Here is an 18,436-nt window from a genome sequence, read left to right as displayed (position 1 = left end):
TTACCATTATAGCCAATAAAGACTTGCTGGGGTGCTTCTCCATCTTCAGAGATGGAGATGTCTGGACCAGCTGGACTAGCTGTTGCCACACAGTGAGTTGTGTTCGCTTTGGAAAAATCACATGTGATTTGTCCATGTATGGACGTGTGCAGATTTGAATGAAGGAGACACGTTGTCAAAATGACAAAGTGTGAGGGTGATTCAAGTTGGTACAGCAAAACCCATCATACTCTCCCTGAGAATTAAACAGTTATGACTGAAAGAGGTGATTTATCACGCTGACCCTCCCACTGAAAGTTGCTGTAAAAGTGGTTGTACGGGGAAAGAGCCTCATTCATCCTGCAAATAACAACTGATGGTACATATTTACTCTAGCTTAAATCCTTTCGATTCTGTAGTAAAGCAGTAGTCCGTGACCGCAACTGTTTAACAAATTTGATTTTCATCAAGATAATCAAACAATTAAAGCATATCTGTAGTAATTAACCAGGTATGATGTGAGAGGTTATTTACATTTATGGATTTTCCAAACCGTTTAATCCAAATGATTTCTAGTGCATTCAGGATACATTTTGTAAATAAAGTAATTTTTTCCTATGATATCATATTTTATGTTTACTTTATTTCATGTTTTTTTTATGGTTTTAGTTTTAGTTAACTATAATAACCCTAATAAGAAGCAAGCAAGTCATGAGAGATCATGTATTTGCTGTGTTCTCTCTGCACATTTCTTGTGCTTTTTGTCACAAGAAAAAAAAAAAAACATTGCAAGCATCAGGCATGTTGCATATGCATACAAAAGCAGGAGTCATAATTTATTCACTTTGAATAGTGAAAGCAGAAATGGCAAACACTGCATTAATGAGAACAGGGCAGATCCTCCTGGGGCTGTCATCTTTAATGCAAAGATAATGTGGAGTTCAATTAAAGCTGTGCCCAAGAAGCCTGAAGAGACAACAGACTGTCTTCTATATTCTGCGCCTCCCTCAACCTTTTGTTTAAGCCAAATGGTGGGAAATCAATAATATATGATGCAGGTAGCCGGTACCATAATGACCATGTGTTATGGACTATAAAGAACCTTCCAATCTCTTGCACTCAGGAAAATATGGATACAAATGTCTCAAACCAGGTGTTGGGAAAGGCCAGTGATGAGAACAAATGGGTCAGTAAATGTACGAGGACCTGCAGAGAGTCAGTAAATAATTCAACACACAGCAGAAGGTGGGTCAGAAAAGAAAGTCTCAACCTCCAGTCAAGTCTTGTGCTAGAAACAAATGATTCAAATGACTTGTGTTCACACACACACAAAACAAATTCAATCCAACAAATGTTCATTATTTACTGACCCTCATGTTGTTCCAAATCCATGTGCTGTCATTTCTTTTTGCAATATACATATGTAAAACAATATTAATAAAATAGTTTATGAGGACCTATTAGACCTTTTTACAAAGTCTTGATTTTGTTTTTGGAGTCTAGAATAGGCTTTCATGCTTCAATGTTCAAAAACGTATTAATTTTCACATATTTTACATTATTGCAGCACCTCTCTTCCCAGTCTGTCAGTAACGCTCTGTTTAGTTCCGGTCTCTATGAAGCCCCTTCTTCTGAAAAGCGTAATGTGCCCTGATTGGTCGGATGGATCAGTATGTTGTGATTGGTCATCAGCTTCAAAAAACCAGCATCTCTTGGACATCACACTACTAACAGAACTCAACCTTTTATTTTGCGTATGCCTTGGGCGGGAATAATTTAAATGAGGAATATTGTTAAGGGATTTCTCTTTGGAGTGGTCTATGTTTTCTTGTAGTTGTTGTTGTAACTGTGCAGACCTTTTTCTTGCTCCAACAGGAGAAAGTAAAAAAAAAAACGTAAAAAAAAAAAACTTAATAGGTCCTCTTCAAAATGATTTTATATAATATATAATGCAATACATTCAAAATTTTCTAAATATTGTACACAAGGAAGAACTTACTATAGTGGATGTTCAACTACTGTATCTCGATTACATAATTTTTGGCCATCCAAATCATTTGAAAAACTGCTTTAACAGGGAAGAATGTATATTTGGACATGGGCTGGGCAACATCTAAGCATTCCCTCAAAGTACCACTGAATCTCTGCTCTCATTCTGGCCTGTGGCAATATTGTACAGTATCATCTCTAAGTACATCTGTGCATCCCAGCTGCAGTGAAGATCACACTGTATGCACCAAAGCGTGAAAAAAACATGAACATTTGCTCATTTTAATGGTAAATGTGGGTCATAGAGACGGTCAGAGGTCTGTGATAGTTCCCCCTGGAGACAAGAGATGTGATGAACAATATAAGCAAATTATGAGTGCACAGATAATCTAGATAAAGGTCATTCATTCATAATGTGAAGTTAGCAAGGTCCTCTAAGAAAAGAGTACAGCTAGAGTTCCCAGCTTTGCCCTTATATAACACATTATTCTAATCAGTGATTATTCATTATAAATGTTAATTCATTCATTTACATACACATTTTCAGATTAAAGTCCATATTCTCATTAAACCTTTATTCTGAAAATAGGTTTGCATGTTCAATAGAGGGTACAGCCATTTCATACTACTGCATGGAAATCTTCAACATGGAAATCAGTGTATTTTGAATAAACTAAGACATGTGCTCTTTTCACACTATTATTCTCTTCTATGTCTCTCTCTAGCCATTTATTACTCTACATTTTGGGTAATTTAATCAAACCCCTCATTTGCATTCATATCCACAACAATAGCAGACAAAAGGATGAGGCATAAATTGAAAAACTTAGGCCTGTAAGATTCCTCTTATGCCAAGGCTGTGCTTATTTGATTAAAAATAAAGTAAAATAGTGATATCGTGAATTCAAAATATTACTTTTTTTTTGCATTTTAACATTTTGTATGTAAATGCAAGTAATAGATATTACAATGTGATAGCGCTGAATTTTCAGCAGCCATTAATCCAGTCTTCAATGTCACATGATCCTTCAGAAATCATTCTGATATCCTGATTTGGTGCTCAAGAAATTGTTATCAAAAAGGTTGAAAACGTTGTGCTGCTTAATAATTTTGTGCAAAACGTAATTCTTTGATGAATAGAACTTTCAGAAGAACAGCATTTATCTGAAATAGACATTTTTGTAACATTATAAATGGTAATAGATCTAGCTAGAGAAGTTAAAGATTACAGGTGAATGCGGTGATCAAAGAACTAACATTATTGTTCCAAAGAGCAAAGCCCTTATATACTTAATATTGTCCCTGTGACAAGTCTACTGTAATAACTGTAACTTTAGATTAAAAAATCAACTTAACTACCACTGCTGTAGAAATCACATCCGCCCCTTCTTGGCAAGTAGTTTTTAAATGGCAATGACTCACAAAGGCAGAATAAATAAATGATTCAATTAAAAATGAGCCTCTAGCACTGTGTTCTTAATACACAGAACAGAGCTGGGTCAAACGTGTGACAAGGAAGTATATTATTATGATACAAAACATCAACATATGTCTTTACTACGAAACACCCAGGCAAAAGTGCACATCAATACACTTATCTGTCTACATATGTGGGCACAGTGAGCAGGCATTACACACTGGCATTGTCCTATTTTGCTGTGAGGCTATCAGCTGAGAGCAGGGACAGTGAGCTCGGTGCCAAGGGAGGATGTGCAAATTATCTCTGTACTGACACCCTCTAAACAGCCAATCCCCAGACCGCAATAGGCCTCAGATAGACTCACCAAATCCCTCCATCAGCCTCTCTACCTATGAGTGGATTAAATATACCTACTGCACAAGCGTGCGCACACACACACACACAAAATATGACACAGTCACACAAACACTCAAATGTGTGGAAAAGAGCAATTTGGTACCAAACACAAATGCACGGATAGATACAATAAGACAAATGCAACTCTTTAGAGAGGCACAGACAGAAGAATGTATTATAAAAAGTAATTAATCTAATATGGTAAAAATATTATTTTCTATAATACTTTAATAGAAATATATTTTAATAAAATAGCAAAAAATATTTCTATTTTAGAAAGATAAAAAAAGGTTTGATTAAGAAAAATCAACAACAACAATTATTATTATTATGTTACATTTTAGAAAGAAAGGAATATTTGGAAAATTGATTTGGAAAATTATAACAATATTAATAATTTTACATTATCACATTTAATTAATATATGAATGATTACTAAACTATTAATAATATTGATTAATTGTTACATTAATTAATAGATTTCCAAATCAAATATTCTTGTCTTTAAAAATCCACAAAAATAACAGTAAAAGCTACTACAGCCAGCTAAAAAAACATTTTCACATCACAAAAAAAAAAAAAAAAAAAAAAAAAAAACGATGTTAAAACACGTTAGAAAACCAAATGTTAGAAAACAGAAATGGTGCCAAAGGTTTCTTTTTACAATGTGTTTTTGCAGTGTTGAGCAACATAGCCAATCACAGACATATCTGTTGAGTTCTTGAACCCAATGGCCAATCAGATGCGTTCAAGTTCGAATCCATTCACCGCTCACAACGGCTGAGTTTTTGTACAGTGCTGAGTTCTGCACTTTTGCAAATCCTCACGTTATAAGTTAACTTATAACAAATAAAGTGTAGACTTTATCTAGGCTAAATAAGAGATCCATTGAGATCCATTATGCTGGGATAGGTTGTCGCTAGGTGACACGTAACTTGGAACTACTTCATGACATTCTATTTAAATGTGTTTTTAAAGAGGAAGCGCGTCTCCTTAGCCTGACTCTGGAGTTGGTTCACCCTCCGCCTATGTTGGCAACTGAGCCAAATCTCTATTATCCTTGCCTTGAACCACTGGTCTATACTTGAGCTCTGAGAGTTTGATCTAAACTATCTAAGACACTCTACCTGTCTCACTGGGAACACGACCCTTCATCCTAAGAGTTTAACACGATAACTCTGGCTACTTTCCATGATCTCTCAATTATGTCTAAGAAAACTCCCTTAAGATTTACTCCCCTTTAAAGTTCTGAAGCGTAAAAAAAAAAAAAAAAAAACACAGCCTCAAAATGAAGTCTGTAAATGTGATCCTGATACAAACCTCAGCTATAAAAATAATCTAAACACAGCTGAGGAGCTTATGAGGTGACAGTTTGACTGGAGTGCTGACAGTCGCCTCTCTTTGATGCCATCATTCTTCCTGTGGTTGGCTGGGCTCAGCGTGCCTCTGCTTGGTAGTCAGGGCACATTTGACGGGTAGGCTGGGGAGCGTTTAGCGTGTTTGCCCGGCGAGCCTCTGACAAATCAGCTGTTTAGGAGCTGTCAGTTTGGCTGAGCAGCAAGGGGCCTGACATGGACCAAGCAGATGGAGTCATGGACACAACAACACACCAAATCCACAATCCCTCCCAAAACACAGAGAGCTTCATGACAATCACAGAAGGAATGAAATAAAGTTACAGTCTCAGAGACAGGAGGATATTATACACAAACCAACAATGTATGGAAGATAAAAGGAATCTTTTGCATTTATATATTTGTGCTATTACTTCTCTAAGCATTCATACTGTACTTTATATCAGTGGTGATATAATACTAGCACTGGTTGGAATTTTTGTGAAATCACCAAAGCATCAAATCTACTTGACAAAGTAACAAAGTAGTAAGTTCTTAAGAAATATCAGAGAAATAGCAAGAGCCTGCTTAGTGTTGCACTGGTTTCAGTGAGACACATGAAAGGTCTGGATGGGTAATTACACAAGTTGCTGTCTCAAGATGAATGATGAGACTAGCAATGAGAAACTCACAGTTGCAGATAAGACAAGTCCTTATTTCAAAGGGGTTTAAGGGTTTCCCCAAGTGAGGCATTTTTTGCATTTTCTCATCATTACTCTTGTTAGTGTAACTAGAGTCAGAGATTCAGGCCTGAGGAGAACACAACTATGTTGCACAGTTCAAGAATGATGGGTCATTCATTACAGGATGGTCCATCAAGAGACATTAAGCAACATGGTTTAATGAGAAAGACAGAAAGCGGTAATATGATGTAGTTTTGGGTAAGTTACTCTAAAAATAAATTAATTACTAGCTAACTCAACAGTGTAATTCGATTACTGTACTAATTACTCTCTCTCTACAAAGTATTGGATTACTTATTACTAATTACTTTCTAAATTCCATATCAACAAGTTGAACAATACAAGGATAGACACGGAAATGCACTTTTAATTCTTTCAAATAAACAATATACAAATGCATAAATTACTCTTGAACTGACCAAAGCATGTAAAGGGAGAAGGTTACATTAAAACCTATATTTTAACATTAGACGTTGAATTTTTATGTTAAATCCACTATTGTTTTATATAGAATTGTTCTATAGTATACAGTATTTAATGTGATTACATCAGAAGTAACTAATTAAATGAAAGAAAAATCCTTTTTTCAAGGGAAAAGTTATTAAATTACAGTAATTAGATTACTTAGTAATTAATTACACCCAACACTGTATAGTGCTCTCAATATTAAATTATTCTACCATTCAAAATGTTGGGGTCAGTAAAATTTTTAAAATGTTTTGACAGAAGTCTCTTATGCTCACCAAGGCTGCATTTATTTGATCAAAAATACAGTAAAAACAGCAATATTGTGAAATATTATTACAATTTAAAATAACTGTTATATATTTGAATATATTTTAAAATGTAACTTACTCCTGTGATGGCAAAGCTGAATTTTCAGCAGTCATTACTCCAGTTTTCACTTTTCAATGTCACATGATCCTTCAGAAATTATTCTAATATGCCGATTTAGTATTTAAAAAAATGTAATGTAATGTGATGTTAAATGTTATCAATGTTGAAAACAGTTGTAGTGCTTAATATTTTTGTGGAAACCATAATTTTTGAAAGATGATGTATCCTGATGAAAGATGATTTTTTTTGATGTATCCTTGCTGAATAAAAATATTAATTTCTTTAAAAAAACACACACACACACACACACACACACACACACACACACACACACACACACCACACACCACACACCACACACCACACACCACACACACCACACACACCCATTGTTGTTGATGTTTGTGGATATTTTATTTTATTTCATAAACTAAAAGCCTATAAAATAAGCTGCCTTTGAAATTGTCTGAATATCCATCCACCTATAGCATCATATGAAGAAGCCACTTAATAAATCTGAGGCACCCTGCTAACCTTTGATTTACCCACACAAGTGGATCCAGAAAAAATGATACTACAGTCCTTGTTTGAGTACACTCAAAGTCTCGGCTCAAAACTCAGCACTGTGGAAGATCAGATATCATACGCGCATACGTGTGCAATGGCGCGTAAAGCGAAGAAAGAGAAAGGAGCCCCTTTTTAACGAACCGCCACTGAGCTCCTGAAAAACAATAACGGAATTAACAATTACATGACAGCTAATCTCAACGGGCCAATGATTACCAACAAAAGCCCTGTCGCCATCAAAACCCTCCACAGTTGCCGCCATTTCAACTTTAAAAGCCTTCTCTCGTTGCACCCTTTTCTCCCTGCTTTCTTGTTCTAACTGAACCCTGAGGGTTTCCACACTCCAGTTGAATTTGCATGTCAAAGTTTCAGCGAAAACTTCAGCGGAAGGCAGTTAGCAGATCTCGGCTTCAAAAAAAAAAGAGAACAGAGAGGCTTCTTCTGCCCTGTGAATGTATGCAGCTTCAGCACACCAGCAAAACGAAACTCAAATCTGGTTCACGCGCTTCCCTGAGAGGTCAGGAACTTCTTATCACCGAGCAGAGCGAGTTACTCGAGGACAGACGCAGACATGTTCCTAATTGACAATTGCTCAGCTGTTTTCAACTCCATGGTGATATTTTAAGAGCAAGATGGCAAAATGTGGCGCGGGGTTAAAATAACTCGTTTTTGAAGTCCAGACCAACAACCGACTGCTGGTATTGCTAAACTAATGTGCTCAGAGCAGGAACAAAACATGCTGTCTTCACGCCAGCCCTGGGGTTGATTGACTCTTGATTGGCCGTCCTTGAGGTGGGGACGCAGGCTGGCAGTGCCTGTCTGGGTCCCGGTAAATCAGGTCTGTCTTTCACGCTCTAAAAAGTCTTCCTTTGAAGGGCCACGCGGGGGCCAGTGGCTCTGCCTGGCACGCTCTCAAAAATCACAGGCAGCGAGAGGAAGCTGTGCCACAAGCCAATTACCTGCCCCTGGATGAACACAGGGGGAAAAAAGGAAGAAAATGAAAAGACAGGTGGGGAATCCGAGTGCTGTCAGAGTGGCCATCCTCATTAAAGCATAGAGTGTTGCCCTGCTGATGATGCTGATTGGACACTGGAGCAGAGGGCAGGACCACATGACAGCAATCTCGCCCTTATACACGCAGCATTGTAGATGAAAGGCTAGGGGGAAAAAATATCAACACTCCCCCAAAGCAGCAAAATTACTCATGATAGAACTGAAGTTGTGGTACTAAAAATGGCCACCAAAACTCTATATATCAGTACAGCGTGATGTAGTTGTGTGGTTCTGTCAGTCAGAGAACAGGGAACGCTCAGAACAGGTAGTGCTAAAGAAGTAGCCCGAAAATTGTAGATTGCAGCATTGCAGTCTTCAAAACATCACTTTGCTCTCTTTTTATTGAAAAACTCCTCAAAACTGAGGCCCTGGCCACTAGCAGTGATGTCATACGCTCTGGTTAGTATAGCAGGTGGTGACAGTGACTGATTTTTTTTTTTTTTTTTTGGCTCAAGCTCTCTTTTCTATAGCATTCACTTTATTTTGTCTTTTTGTGCTGTGCTGAGATGTTTTCTTCTCATATTTCTGGATTACTGTCATTTAAAAAGTTTAAATGTGGCGGCATACAAACTTTGCTGTTGCCAATGTTTTCTGCCGGCTGTGCACAGAATCAACAATCAACTTTCAAGTGATTGATATATGTTTTCCCACAATTGTGATTCTTTTGAAAATACATTCATGTCAGATTAAAAAAGTCTTTGCAGTACGGGGTTGTGCAAAATTCTAAATTTAAGAAATGGATTCATAAGTGTGAATTTGGATGGAATTGGAAATGGGAGATTTTTAAACTTTCACACAAGGCTATATACACAAGGCTTTCCCCGCCAGCGTTTATTTATTTTTTTATTTTTTAAGTTGCCAGCATTTTTGATAGTTTTCATAAAACTTTCATGGCCCCCATAATATTTTGTTGTATGAATATTTGAACATGCAATATATTAAAAGAAAGAACAGGGTTGTTCTTGTTGTTCTTGTTCGAATGCTACCTGGCATTGCCCACTCCGGATCTGTTCCTCTTCGGGGTCGCCAAGTTGCAGGGCCGAAAGACCGAATTTCTTCGCCTCTTTCACCTGGTCCTCCATAAGGGCGATCAACGGCGAGACCACAACCACCAGTGGATTTTCGCTAAGCCCCATACGCTTAGCTACCAGCGGAGCTAACTGGCAGATTAGACTCTTGCCGTATCCGGTCGGCAAAACAGCAAAAACGTCCTTCTTGCAAAGGAACAATTTGAGCGCTGTATTCTGTTCTTGTTTTAGATAAAAAGCCAAGTCTAACTCGTTCATTGTAGCAGCCAAAGCCGTTTCAACCAACTGGTGTTCATCCATAGCCATCTTGCAATGTTTACTAATGACTTCGACGTCGCAGCGCTGTCGTCATGTTTAGCTCGCCTCTGGCCCGCCTATATCAGATACACCAATGTGATTGGTGCAGCTTGAATACAAGGGCATAGTTAATGAGCAACATTACTCAATGCCAGAGTGACTCGCTGAGCAAATTCAAATTGTGAGAACTCTGGATTTCCAGGGTATAAAAAGCTAAATCTTGAACAAAAAAAGCTGCGAAAATCATGTTTTTTTTTTCAAAGGCTACAACATGCATAAGCAATGCTTTTATCGCTCGTTTCTGCTCCTTTTTTGCCTGTTTTCTGATCCAGAGATTCTCTACTCTTTCAGAAGATGTGTAATAGCGCCCCCTACCATATAACAGTAAAGACACAGAAAGCCTACAATTCAAAGTATTCAAAAAGTTCCAATTCAAAGTATAGCAATTATAGACATTTCTATTGAATTTCAATCTATTTGAATTCCATTCAAGCTCAACTAAAATTCAGGAATTCTCAATTCAACTCTGAATGGTGCACAGCCCTGTTGCAGTAAGTAAATAATGAAATAGAGAAATATAAAATAAATGTATAGTAGATAAAGAAATGATAAAGAAAAATAAGTAAATATATGATAAATAACTAATTATTTAAATATGCAATAAATTAATAAACAAACGATAAAATACATTTATAAAATAAATGTTTTAGGTTGAGTCAAGAAATAGAAGGATGAGGGGGAAAAAAAGAGAACCTGCAATTATAGAGGAAAAAATGCGGTACATACCTTGTTGCCGATGGCTTTTTTAGGTGGGAAATTGAACGTGTCGACTTGTGGGAATTGCGGCCGCAGGTAACTGTGCAGCGTCCTGAACTCAGTATAGCGCCGGTACACATTCCACTCATTGTCCAGGATTCGAATGTACACCTGACAAGATCAAATGCATAAAATGTCACTGGTTAGAGTGATAAGAACCTGATGTGATATTTTGCTCTTGTTAGCCTCATTATTATTTGCATCTGTGATAAGCCAGATCTCCCATGGTGCCGTAGTCAGACAGACACAAGTGACTGTGCAAAATGTGCATTGCAGGGACAACAACACAAGGAAGAGGAGAGGGATGCTATTTTCACACCTTGCTTTCTCCTTCAGAGAAGGACAGAGGAGCCTGGCTCGATTTACCCAAGCAAGAACTCTGATCACAGAGAAGCGGCACACTTAAGTCTCTTGAACAGACAGCAGCGAGTCCACCGGGGATGCAGAGCAGAGACTGGCTTTAGTAACAGTAACAGGATCTCATGAGAGGTTAGACTCTGACAGCACGTTAGCACCTGCAAGGCCACAGTGACAGTGTCAAACTCAGGCTGTTCTGAGACTACTGGTGTCACAGCGTCAGTGCAATCACCAGCTGAAACGAATCATGCATGCAAACTAGATGTCAAAACAACTCAAATGGCCTTATTATTTTTTTTGTTTCTGCCTAAGTAACTTTCAAACTGTCCTGTTCATGCAACAGCGTACAGCCTGGAACAATAGTAACAGTGACAAAACTACACTACCGTTCAAAAGTTCTAAAGATTTTTAAAATGTTTGTGAAAGAAGTCTCTTTTGCTCATCAAGGCTGTATTTATTTGATCAAATCTATAATATTAAAATATTTAAAATAACGGTTTACTATTTGAATATATTTTAAAATGTAATTTATTCCTGTGATGCAAAGCTGAATTGTCAGCAGCCGTGACTCCAGTCTTCAGTGTCAGAAATAATTGAAATATTAAAATTTTGCGCTCAAGAAACATTTCTTATTATTTTCAATGCTGAAAACAGTTGTGCTCCTTAATGTTTTTTGTGGAAACAGTGAAACATTGTTTTCAGGATTCTTTGATGAATGGAATTTATATGAAACCGGAGTCATGTCTTTATTGTCACTTTTGATCCATTTAATGCGTCATTGATACATAATTGATATGATGTTATATGACGTAATCTTTTCCACTACAAACGAGAGTTAATTCCTCACGTTGCAGAATTTGGGTCATGCTAAGACCACACACAGCCAAATAGGTTAATGAAAAACAATCCATGAGATCCACGATCCAGTACAATAACTAAAGGGCCCCTGCTCTGGCCCATAGTGCACTGGGAGAACAGACATGTGAAAAGCGAAATGACTGTAAAAATCACATTAGCAGGTCTTGGGTGCTGAAGATGAGAGTGAGCAGAATAACAAATAAGGCTTAGTCACAAGCAGCAGGCCATTACAGTTTGCCTCATAGTCATTATCTTTAATAGCTTGTGCTTTGTTTGAGTTCAGTCTGGTTTGGCGCGTTCATGAATATAGGATGCTGATGCTTTATAAAGTTTAATTTAATTCTCTTTACAAATTAGCTCGATAGCAACTGCTTTAAGTAAATCTTATTTATGATTAAACCTTGAAATTCTCTAAACATATTAATCAGGAAGATATTTCAAAGAAAATGGCACAATTATATTAAGACAAACAGAATGATGAAAACATTGAACCACACATACACGCACACACAAGAGAGGTTTTATGGCCTTAACTAAAGGAAATCAAAATGACAAACTGACGGTGTATTAAAGCTATCATAATCCCATAGAGGCGGTCTCATTAGCATACATATTTATGGCAACAAATCATCCTCTAAAGAGCAATCACTTCCCCCTCAATAATCGCAAATTAATTCGACAAAAAAGTGTTTGAGGAAATCCAGCTCTCACTGAAAACTCTTTCTTGACAAAAATAAAACCAACCTCAATTAAAATTAAAGCTCATGGCAAGATGTCAAGACATTCTGGAATTAGCCAAATCAAGCAAAACAACATCAATCAAAAATAAAGTAAAGTAGTAAGTGTTAAGCAATTTTTAATTGAATTTCACCTGCAGTTCACTTAATATTCATTCAATAATTACAACCTAGATTTAGATGTTAAAAAAAAGCGAGAGGCAAAACTCTCTGACGTGATACTCAAGTGTTCTGGGCCATTTCCAGGCTTTTGTTATAGTTGCTAAGATGTTCTGAGCTGTTAAAAGTCACCATTAAATCAAATTTCTTTTATGGAATATTGCAGTGTTAATTTTAAATTATTTATCTGTGCACATTATTATGATTTTTTAATTAATGTGCCCTTGTAATCTTTAATCAAAATAACTTCCCCTCCCTCTTGCAATGACTCTTCTCTTCTCAAACTGTCACTCATATGAGATCACAGCAACAATAGCAATTAATTCCTCATCCAATCAATTCCCGATGGACAAAATCAAGTTCTTGTTCGAGAAGCTGTTTCACTTGGATATACGTCACAATAGGGAAAAAAGACGCATCTTCCATTTCATGCCGACATTAAGCACACTGCTCAAGTGTTCTGGCTAGTGTTATCCCAGTTGCTAGGGTGTTGCTATCTGGTTGTCTTTCCCGCATAGTAACTCCCACTCAAAAAGTAATATCAAGTAAATAGGGGAAAATTAAAAACAACTACATTAGTCAGCTATAATTAATCTAGTACTGTAACAGCAGTGTGGATGATTTATAACAATTTGCGTCTAGTCTATTCATTTGAGCATTACTGTAATATGGAGGAAATGTCTATTAGACTTATGTACCTTTGCAGATTTTTATTACCTCCACTATGGACAGTATAATGGAAAAGTCATTTATCTTTGTTGAGAAACAATGAAAGGAGAAAGAAAAGAACAGCCAGTGTATGATTCATACTAAAAGCAAATGTCAGCCTGGGGGAGGATGCTAATATTTAGCCCAGCTATAAAAGCATTTACAATATCTCATAATATCCATATTGAGAGAGGAAGTGTTCCTTATGGAGATTTACCAGTGACACACACACACACATAAAAAAACGCGCATTGTTGTTTCAGCTCAGATACACCACACCATATTTATAGGTGTTGTAGCAGCGGGCAAGCAAGCAATCTTGTCTGAAAATGAAATGCCGCAAATTAATGTTGGTCTGGAAGCATGTCTAATTGGAGGTTCCCAGCTGTGGTAAATGCTGTGGTTTGACCTCTTCTATTTCCGGTGGAATCATATATGGTCAAACCATATAGAAAGAGCCAAACCCTCTGTCTACCTATAGAGACTCCAAACACTCTCAACTGAGCCGTTCAGCTTAACTACAGTTGTCAGTGCACAAATCAGTGGCTGCCGGAGTGCCGAGGTCACTTCCTGCTGAGGGCTCCCCGGAGAGATTCGTCTTTTAGTCGATCCTAGAATTATGTGCATTATTCTAATTTGCCCAATAAGGGATGTTTTGTGCAGAAATGGAAATGCACAAACCACCCGCAGGGTTCATTTCACCCATTTTCCATCAACTAGCTTCAAACTTTCCATCCATGATGCTCCTCTAACTGGCCTCTACGCATATCTAACTGATAGTTAAGCAATATCACAGGAGCGAATGTGCTGTTGTATTTAATACTAGTGTGGCTGTGAATCAGCCAAAGGCATCAGTTATCTTTAGAGTGGGGCAACAAGTAATGTTGGAGGTTTTCTAAAAAAGTAACAGATATTCATTACAACAGCAAGGTTGTGAGTGTGATCTAGTGTGATCTGTGATGCTACTGACCTATAAGGCCCTACCATAAAGTGTTTAGCTCCTGTGTATTTAACCGATCTTCTATCGCCCTGCAATCCATCACGCTCTTTAAAAGCAGGGTAGGTGATTTGTTCCGAAAAACATTTTCTATGCTGGTTCTTCTAGTCTCTTTACATCCTGATAGCAATCACTAAGTTAAGTGGTCTAAATGTATTTATATGCATATTTAGTCTGTGGAAGGCTTAGGACCATAAAATGTTCGTCCAATCATTGAATTCGGTCCAAATGCAATGATACGACGTCCTATCTGCCACTATCAACGGCGAAATGAATCTGCAGCAGTCAGTTTGGTACAGTTCAGTGTTCTTTAAGTTGTTTGTTCCTTATTATTGTAATGTTATGTGCTTTGAGACATGAGGTAGTTTAACATTCATGCGTTTTGAAGGAGATGCAGCTTTGGAGACGCTCTGAAGGGAGGGTAGGATCTTATGCTTTTAAAGCTAGCTCGCTAATGCTACCCTCTCCGAAAATTGCCTACCCTATCTTTAAGGTCACAAAACCCTGGACTTTTGGTAGTACCTATATCTAAGTCCACTAAAGGAGGGACAGCATTTGCACATTTGGCTCCTTAACTCTGGAATAGCCTTCCTGATAAAGCTCAGACTCACTCTCCCAGTTTAAAACTAGATTAAAAACATCTCTTTAGCCAAGCATTCCATAATGCATATCATAACCTTGCACTCCAGTTATATCGGATTAAATGTGCATGACTATGTATTGCTTGAAACATTATGAACAGCAGCTACACTCATTTTTTTCCATTTACTTTTCTGTTTTATCTCAGGATGTCCATCCCGAGGTAACTAGAGATTATGCCAGCTCCAGTTTGGATCCAGCCTCTTACAAAGATTTCAGATGACCCAACAACCAGTGAAGAGATGACGACAACCCCTGCCAGGACTTCAGATGACCCTAACTCTGAATCAACACACAACTGCCAAATTTTCTATTTATTGTAATAATTACAATCACAACTTAATCACTGCTTTAATGAACCCATTGTTTATGTCTAAATGAGTACATGATATTGGCTAACTGCATGATTTGTATTATCTTATTTGTATTATTACATTTTTGACAAATGGACATTACTTTGAGACAGTCACCTCTGATAACAGATTTCAAGATTAAATTGTAACACAGAAACCTGCCTTTTCTGTAAAGCTGCTTTGAAATGATATGTATTGTAAAAAGCACTAAACAAATAAATTTGAATTGATCTTGCTTTTCTACAACAGTTCAGTAGAAAAGTGGACTTTCTATTAATATATTACATGTATTTACTATAGTAATAGCAGTAAATCATGCATAATTACAAGAAACTAACACTTAACTAAACCTTACTATAAAGTTTAGTTTAGTGGTAAAGTTTAGTTTAATAATAACTCATTACTTATTTGTGCAATTACACTGCTACATGGACATAAAATAAAGTTGCCCCAAAAAAGTTAATATCATACATTTTAGACTAAATACATGCAGTTATTTAGTTACTTTTTACTGTCAACAAAAAGTTTTTAAAAATTCAATACATAATAATTATCCACACAATAAATATGTATGTGGTTTATTAATTTCACTCTTTGTACAGATTATTATAATTTTTTAAGCATATTTTTATATTGAAATATCTTTTAAAGTTAGTGTATCTGATACATTTCAAATAGATACACTTCGATTTCAAATGATGATAATCTGTACAAAGAGTGAAATAAATAAGCCACATTCATATTTATTGCGTGAATAATGCTCATTTATATTAATAATTTATATTAACTGATAAGTAATAATTTATATACATTTTTCAATTGTCATTCCAATCATGATTTCTTAAGCATAATTTCCACCAAACAAAATGTACCCTTAATAAAGTTGTTTAATGTGCATCATTACTAATCAAGCTATAATTTTGTGAACTCAAGCCAAAAATACCTGCCAGATATTTCATATTTAATTGTATTTAGGGTACATAAAATGAGTTTTAAAAAGTAATTTCTATCACTTTTTCAATAACTCCACTGCTATTAGACAAATTAAATAAAATACTGAGAATGAAAGAAAAAGTGCATTTTGAGACCATTTTGATGTTCTAAAAGCCCAACAGGGCCAAACGTGCCAAAATTAGAGGACCGGAATCAACATTATGAACAAAATTCTGATGCTGAGTCCAAAACCAGGTTACACTAAGTAGCACATCTTAAATAACTCCATTCACAAGTAAAATCTATTTATACAGTTTTGAGGACTGATTCTGGAAAGCACTCTCATGATGGTACACGGCCCTACAATTTGACACCCACCCCCAAGTTCGCTCTACACTCCAGTTCTACCGAGACAAAACATTTGCCAAATTAGGCAGAAAATAGAATCCATTTGGAAGATTGCTGTGCCAGAGTCATGGTGTAAAAGGAATGACAGAGCCAGAGAGAGAAATGAAGAGAGGAAGGAAAGGAGGAGAGGGAGTAATAAGGATGAGTGAGAAGAGAGTTTTTCACTAGGAACATTCAGCCGCAACATCTGTCACCTGTGTGCAAAGTGCAAGCAGGTGTGTGTGCGCATGTCATGTTCAAAGCGTAACCATTATCCTTCCAGATGACATTCAAGAACCTCAAAATATGAGTTAAACCCTGTTAAACTCGTGGTAAATCATGGTTACATGTAGGTATGTTCATTTAGGTTTTTTTTTCCTGACCGATATCGTTACGTTAAAATAGAAATAAAATAAATTAAATCAGAATAGATAAGTGTCTGTGACCCATTAAAAATTGCAAATTAGTTTTCCTGGGGTTTAGTATTGATTGCGCAAATAGCAGCATAAGAACATGAGGATTCACACATAGTCACATCACACACCTGCAGCGCTTCTGTGAACAGAGAAAAACAGAAGAAAAATTAGGTTACACTTTATTTTAAGGTGTCATTGTTACAGTGTAATTATATATTTAAGTACTGAGTAATATTAAGCAACTACATGTACTTACTATAGGGTTAGGGTAGGATTAGGATTTGGTTGAGGGTTAGTTGCATGTAATTGAATTATATGTTTCTTTCCCTTTCAAAAACGCATGAATTTGAACATTGAATTATGCTGAAAAAAATTATCATGGTTTCCTCAAAAATATTAAGCAGAAATTAATCACATTTTAAATTACGTTGAAATGAAAAACACTTATTTTAAATTGTAATAATATTTCACAATATTACTGTTTTTACTGTATTTTTGATCAAGTAAATGCAGCTTGGTGAGTATAAGACACTTTAGAATCTTACAGACACTAAACCTTTAAACAGTAGTGAATATTTAATAATCATGCAGTGAATAATAATTCAATTGAGAAAAAGTTATATAAAATAATTGAGAAAATGTATTTATATAATATTTATATAATATAATATAATATAATATAATTTTTATTATATAGATACCAGTAACACCATGAATGATCTGCATCTGACCTTATCAGTCACCTTGAAAAATAACCAAAACAACCACCACTAACGGTTGAGGGCTGCTTGAAATAACAAAATAAAACAAGAGTCAAAAGGCAATATTAATCTAGACATGGAGCTGGTGTGCCATTCTCATCCTGACCTTTCTGTCCAACAAACATCGATCTCATTTGGTATAAGATTTGAGGCGAGAAGCCCTCTAAAATTCTGGCCACTATGGGTCAAGTCAAACAATGCCGAGAGCCAGCGTAGGCGTGAGGGCGCGATGCAGGCAGGACTGAGGAGACAGCGGCAGATGGGCACATAAATACCGTTAGTCTGGGTAAGTGCGATCACGCGGCAGCATGTGAGGAGGGCAATTAGTGCTCAAGCTCCGCTAAGATGTTTATTACAGATCTGATTGCAACTGATTGCAGCTCAAATTACAAGACGCAAATAACACAATAAGAAAAATAGGGAATAATGGAAATAAGGCATTGGGTCACAATCAATGGTTCACAGGCCTGTTCTGATTGGACAGTGAAAACATAACCAATGAGGAATGCAAACAATAAACTGCAAATAACCATATAATCATGCATGGTTAGTCCAGCAAAGTACCCATCCTAATCAACTACCCAAGGAGGTGAAAAATCATCCAAGAAACCTATGTTGTTGTTGTTGCTGTTGTTGTTGTTGTCGTCAAAGGTCATACCGAATCAAACTCTA

At 36.6% G+C, this 18,436-nt stretch overlaps 1 protein-coding gene across 1 annotated transcript in view; it reads right to left on the bottom strand.

Annotated features, from left to right (window-relative positions):
• The window catches only part of snx29 (sorting nexin 29), a 128,124-nt gene that overhangs the window by 12,023 nt on the left and 97,665 nt on the right, over positions 1-18,436 (bottom strand). The window contains exon 19 of the mRNA XM_084134381.1: positions 10,430-10,570. Coding sequence (XP_083990507.1) covers positions 10,430-10,570 — 141 coding nt within the window. The remainder of the gene's footprint in view (positions 1-10,429; positions 10,571-18,436) is intronic.

The sequence above is a fragment of the Abramis brama genome (assembly GCF_963993115.1).
Source record: "Abramis brama genome assembly, chromosome: 14".
In the NCBI taxonomy this organism is placed as follows: Eukaryota; Metazoa; Chordata; class Actinopteri; order Cypriniformes; family Leuciscidae; genus Abramis; species Abramis brama.
The sequence above is the reverse complement of the archived record's forward strand: the minus strand, read 5'-3'. Positions and strand labels throughout refer to the sequence as shown.